General features: G+C 39.0%; 1 protein-coding gene across 1 annotated transcript in view; it reads left to right on the top strand.

Annotated features, from left to right (window-relative positions):
• The first annotated feature begins 2,547 nt into the window (after positions 1–2,547).
• Positions 2,548–6,487, top strand: part of fshr (follicle stimulating hormone receptor) — a 28,220-nt gene continuing 24,280 nt past the window's right edge. The window contains exons 1-3 of the mRNA XM_060831126.1: positions 2,548–2,603; positions 4,198–4,266; positions 4,403–4,477. Of these exons, the coding sequence (XP_060687109.1) occupies positions 2,548–2,603; positions 4,198–4,266; positions 4,403–4,477 (200 nt within the window). The remainder of the gene's footprint in view (positions 2,604–4,197; positions 4,267–4,402; positions 4,478–6,487) is intronic.

Raw genomic sequence — 6,487 nt, 5'->3', positions numbered from 1 at the left:
TAATCATGAAGCCTAGTTCTAGATTCTAAGAGAAAATATGTTTTCCACTTATTAAGTAGTGGATTGTGGAGGAATTGTAAAATTGAAAGGTGGAAGTGGAGAAGTGTGTCTGCTTCTGTACATTTAGGGATCCATAGACAAGTATTGAGTGTAACGGTTGAAAAGTGTGACACTGGAAAAGCTCAGCAGGTCAGGCAGCATCTGAGGAACAGGAGAATTGATGTTTTGGGCACAAGCTGTTCATCAGGAATGTGTTAGGAGCACATCTGCACTCTCACCTTGCAGTTTTCCACCCACTGTGGAAAATCAAGGTTGACAATGCACGGTGAGATGATGTATATACCCCATGTGCCCATGGGAATGCTTTCTTCTAAAAAAAATCCAATTAATTATATGGAAAAAAATTACAATTTAATATTGCTTTATTATAATATTATTAACAAGTTAAGTACATAAAAAGTTTCACAATATCTTTCAATTCCTTCACAAGGAATAAGGGCCAATTCCTCTCTCTTCTTTTAGTGCATGCTGAATTGCTAATTTGGCTGGGCTCTCTTTACTCATTGATGTTCCCAACAATTTTTGTTTTTGTTTGAGGTTTCCAGCTTTGCAGTTTTTGTTTGCTTTATGTTTATTCAGATAATGACAGGATATCACACTTAGCTTGTTTGTGTCATGAAAGGCTGTGTTTTGAGATAAAATATCTTTGAGAAATGACATCATTTGATTTGATTAACATGCAATGAGTAATATTGTTTGTGCTCAAGAATACTGAACAAGTGTTAGTCAGTGTTGAAACCGGAAGAAAAAGCTATGTTGTGAAGACATGATGCCCTATAATAATTAAGATGCATCTCTCATAAATCATTTACGCCTGCATAGATAAGGTTCTACTCTCATGCATTGCACTGAATTGAAATTTAGATATCAAATGTTTTGGCAAAAATAGAAAAATAAAACATAAGGACATGACAAACTGAAGCAGGGATGGTACATATGGCCTGTCAATCCTGCTCTGCTATTCAGTATAATCATGTCTAATATTCTGCCCCAACTACATCTCCTGAACTATTCTCCACATCCTTTCAATTCTTGAGGGTTTAAAGTCTATCTTAGCTTTCAAATTACTTAAACCTGGAATATCCATTGCCCTCTGGGGTAGAATATTCTCAAACTGAGAACCTCTGAACGAAGAAATAGCTTCTCATTTCAGTTCGTTACCCTAAGATTCTGTCTTAAGTTCTACTTTGCCCAGTAAGTAGCAACAGCCTCTCAGTGTTTTCATGCCAAACCTTTTGAATCTTGTACACTTTAATGGGACCACCTTCTATTCTTCTAAACTCAGAGAATACAAACCCACGTAACTTAAACTTATGCTTCCCACATTATACCCTCATAACTTGTTGCTTATTTCTTTAACTCATTTTTCTCTCTTTGCAGCCCATTTGTCTTTTTCACAGCTTACATTCCTACCTAGCTTTGCATTATTATTACTCCTGGACTCTGAACCAAGTAACTAATTTAGTTCCAAACTCTTGAGATCCAAACTTTCAACCAGTTGCAAAGTTGAAAATGCCTCATTTTTCCCCACCAACAAATCCTCTAACCATGCTAATGATCACTCCAAACCCTTATAGAGTCATAGAGTCATACAGCATGGAAACAGACCCTTCAGTCCAACCAGTCCATGCTGAACATAATTCCAAACTAAACCAGTCCCACCTGCCAGCTCCTGGCACATATCCCTGTAAATCTTTCCTGTTATGGGCGGCACGGTGGCACAGTGGTTAGCACTGCTGCCTCACAGCGCCTGAGACCCGGGTTCAATTCCCGACTCAGGCGACTGACTGTGTGGAGTTTGCATGTTCTCCCCGTGTCTGCGTGGGTTTCCTCCGGGTGCTCCGGTTTCCTCCCACAGTCCAAAGATGTGCGGGTCAGGTGAATTGGCCATGCTAAATTGCCCGTAGTGTTAGGTAAGGGGTAAATGTAAGGGTATGGGTGGGTTGCGCTTCGGCGGGTCAGTGTGGACTTGTTGGGCCGAAGGGCCTGTTTCCACACTGTAAATCTAGTCTAGTCTAGTCTAATCTAATGTACTCATCCAAATGTCTTTTAAACATTGTAATTGTACCCACATCCATCACTTCATCAGGAAGTTCTTTCCACATGCAAGCCACCCTGTAAAAACCATTTGCCCTTCATGTCTTTTTTGAATGTCTCTCCTCTTATCTTGAGTATTACTCTTTCATGTACCACCCTTAATTAATGTTTTTTAGAAACTCATGTATATTACATCTATCAACTCTCTTTTAACAACCTTTTTGGTTTCACTTCCCAAAGTTGTTAATAAATTTGTCAAGCATAATTTCCCTTTACTAAACTCATGCTAATGTTATCTTATTATACTATGATTTTCTAATTCATTGTTAAGTCTGCCTTAATAATAGACTCCAGTTCTTTATCTGACATCTGATACCAGACTAATTAGCTCTCTCATTCCTGACTCAAAGACTGTCTGTTTCCTTTAGTGAATTTCGTGACAACATAAACATGCAAGTTATACCATCGTATGCTTTCCAGGGATTAAGCACTGGAACATTAAATATGTAAGTACCTATCTACTCACAAATATATAAGCACCTATGTGCAATTAGGCATATTGATGAGGACTTCCAAAAGCATTCAAAAGTGAAACTACATCTGGCAAGGTATTACTATCAGAAGGTAATGCTGAATAACTCAGACTTCAACAAGATTAACAATGTCTTTTACCATTATTTTTTGGAAGACATCCAAAGTGATATAATGAAGGTTTGTAAATTAATCTTTGTTACTGGATATCGCAATAGAGTCAATGCTATTTGAGGTGTATTCGGAAATGAAAATGAAATTAGAAATACATTTCTCTGCAGTAAGCCTGATTAGAAAATGTCAGTGATCGTGACTGGGAGACCAGGGTTTAACTGAGATTCATGCTTTCTTCCCCTCATTATGCAAATTTTGGTGATGTTTACTAGACCACTAAATAATTCAGGATGACTTCTTTGAAGCATCAGAGCATTCTGTTTCACACCCTACACATCAAAGTAAGCCTGTATTTTCCAAGGAGGAAATACAGTTTTAAAAATAGTGTCTCATCAAACAAAATGGGCAAATGGTTTTCCTCTTGTTTGCCACCGGTTTTTATGTTCTGACCTCAGAAGCAAATTAGTTCCACATCAACTGTGCTGAGTTTCAGTCAGTGGAATCAGTACAATAACATGAATGTCACTGCTCCATCAGTGTCATTCAGAAATTGGAGGGCTTGATTTCAAATATGAAACCTTTGCACGTTTCTTTTTCCTTATTCACTTTCAAATATATTGTCATGAACCCTGATAGTGACCAGCATGGCCAAGCAATGGACCATCATTTCTTTCAGAAAACAGGAATTGGTTATTTTTTTGAAAAAAATGAATTTCTGTTTGCAATAAAATGTTATTTAATATAATGTTCTTTTGAATTGAATTAGCTTTAATGAGTATATTGAAAAGTTTACAAGTCACCACTTTTCACGTCATTTTAGGTACCAAGGTACAGAACCTTGAGTACAAATTCTTAGGAAAAACTAGCAGAAAAACAAAGAAATAAAAAAAAGTCCATCATTTCAGACTTCCAAAAGTACAAATTTCAGTAATAACTTTGGAAAAAAAATAAAACGTTCGGAATAACAGTCCATCCACAAAAACATATTAATAAAGGTACAATTAAAAATGTGTGCTGTTTTAGGCTTACATTTTACATGTGTACATTAAATACCAGAGCATTTAGAAGCAGGTGAAAAACCCTATCAAACCTTCTGCAATTTGGTGGGCGGCACGGTGGCACAGTGGTTAGCACTGCTGCCTCACAGCGCCTGGAGACCCGGGTTCAGTTCCCGACTCAGGCGACTGACTGTGTGGAGTTTGCACGTTCTCCTCGTGTCTGCGTGGGTTTCCTCCGGGTGCTCCGGTTTCCTCCCACAGTCCAAAGATGTGCGGGTCAGGTGAATTGGCCAATCTAAATTGCCCATAGTGGTAAGGGGTAAGGGATAATGTAGGGGTATGGGTGGGTTGCGCTTCGGCGGGTCGGTGTGGACTTGTTGGGCCGAAGGGCCTGTTTCCACACTGTAAGTAATCTAATCTAATCTTCTATCTGATTTTCCTTTTGTTTTAATCACAGAAACTTGATTAACAATGGCCTCATAGAAGTACAAAGCCATGCATTTAATGGAACAGATTTAGATCATCTGTAAGTTGCTCTTTTAATTCTATCCAAAAGACCTTATTGCAGCTTTAGAGTTTGCATTTTTGAAAAACTACTTCGTAATCATGTGTCCAAAATACAGCTGTTCAGGAAACATGAATGATTTTTGTCTTTCTCCCAGCAACCTTACAGGTAACCAGAACCTACAAAAATTGCACGAAGATGTTTTCGTGGGAGCAACTGGTCCAACAGTTCTGTAAGTGAGATGCCATTGCAGTATATGTAAGCGTACAGCCGACTATTGAGGGAACATTGGCGCAACTAACTGGTCTCATCCAACAATATTTACGAGGAGAAAAATCTAAAGGGGAGTGTGACTACTTTTGATTCAGTAGAGGCAGCTCTTCCTTGACAGATTGATTGGATTGAAAATTAGCCTGATGATCTTTGAATATTTGCTCAATAATTCCATGATTTAACTGGCTCCTCCCTCTTAGAAAAGGAATGGTGTTATCTTTCTTATATTTTGAAGCCAAGCTCAGTTCTATGCAACGTGAATTGATTCAATCCTTGGAGCAAGCTTCTAAATATGTTCTGAGCAACTTTACAGATATTTTCTCATCAACTTATTTGGAGATGTTATTTCACATCTCCTAAACAACAAGGACTTTAACTTCACCTTCTGGTCCAGATTTAGGATGCTCCACCAATCCACAAAGGCCCTAACATTCTTTGAGATGTTTCATGGAATTCATGGGACAGGAAAGAGACTTTGTGGAGTGCCTCCGAGATGGATTCTTAGAGCAGCTGGTGCTGGAGCCGACTGGGGAGAAGGCAATTCTGGATCTGGTATTGTGCAATGAAACCAGAATTGATCAGGGACCTCAAAGTGAAGGAGTCATTAGGAGGTAGTGACCATAATACAATAAGCTTCAATCTGCAATTTGAGAGGGAGAGGGTACAATTGGAAGTGACAATATTTTTGTTGAATAAGGGAACTATGGAGCTATGAGGGAGGAGCTGGCGAAAATTCAATGGTGCAATACCTTAGCAGGGATGACAGTGGAGGAACAATGGCAGATATTTCTGTGTATAATGCAGAAGATGCAGGATCAGTTCATTCCAATAAGTAAGAAAGATCCTAGGAGGAGGCATGGGTGGCCGTGGCTGACGAAGGAAGTTAAGGAACACAAAGTTAAAAGAGAAAAAGTATAACAGCAAAGATAAGTGGGAAAACGGAGAACTGGGAAGCTTTTCAAGAACAACAGAGGATTACTAAGAAGGAAATAAGCAGAGAAAAAATGAGGTACGAAGGTAAACTGGCCAAAAATGTAAAGGAGGATAGTAAAAGCTTTATTAGGTAAGTGAAATGCAAAAAAATGGTTAAGACTAAAATTGGGCCCTTGAAGACAGAAAGAGGGGAATATATTACGGGGAACAAAGAAATGACAGAAGAATTGAATTGGTACTTCAGATCTGTGTTCACTGGGGAAGACACAAGCAATCTCCCTGAGGTAACAGTGGCTGAAGGACCCGAACTTAAGGAAATTTATATTTGCCAGGAATTAGTGTTGGAGAGACTGTTAGGTCTGAAGGTTGATAAGTCCCCGGGGCCTGATGGTCTACATCCCCGGGTACTGAAGGAGGTGGCTCGAGAAATTGTGGATGTGTTGGTGATTATTTTCCAGAGTTCGATAGATTCGAGATCAGTTCCTACGGATTGGAGGGTGGCTAATGTTGTGCCACTTTTTAAGAAAGGTGGGAGAGAGAAAGCAGGAAATTATAGACCAGTTAGTCTGACCTCAGTGGTGGGAAAGATGCTGGAATCTATTATAAAGGATGAAATTATGACACATCTGGATAGTAGTAACAGGATAGGTTAGAGTCAGCATGGATTTATGAAGGGGAAATCATGCTTGATTAATCTTCTGGAAATTTTTGAGAATGTAACTCTGAAGATTGACAAGGGAGATCCAGTAGATGTAGTGTACCTGGACTTTCAGAAAGCTTTTGATAAAGTCCCACATAAGAGGTTAGTGAGCAAAATTAGAGTGCATGGTATTGGGGGCAAGGTACTAACTTGGATTGAAAGTTGGTTGGCTGATAGGAAACAAAGAGAAGTGATAAACGGCTCCATTTCAGAATGGCAGGCAGTGACTAGTAGGGTACCGCAGGGATCAGTGCTGGGACTGCAGCTTTTTACAATATATGTTAATGATATAGAAGATGGTATTAGTAATAACATTAGCAAATTTGCTGATGATAC

Source organism: Hemiscyllium ocellatum, chromosome 10, assembly GCF_020745735.1.
Source record: "Hemiscyllium ocellatum isolate sHemOce1 chromosome 10, sHemOce1.pat.X.cur, whole genome shotgun sequence".
Classification (NCBI taxonomy): domain Eukaryota; kingdom Metazoa; phylum Chordata; class Chondrichthyes; order Orectolobiformes; family Hemiscylliidae; genus Hemiscyllium; species Hemiscyllium ocellatum.
Note: the sequence above shows the minus strand (reverse complement) of the source record. Positions and strands in the feature narration are given on the sequence as shown.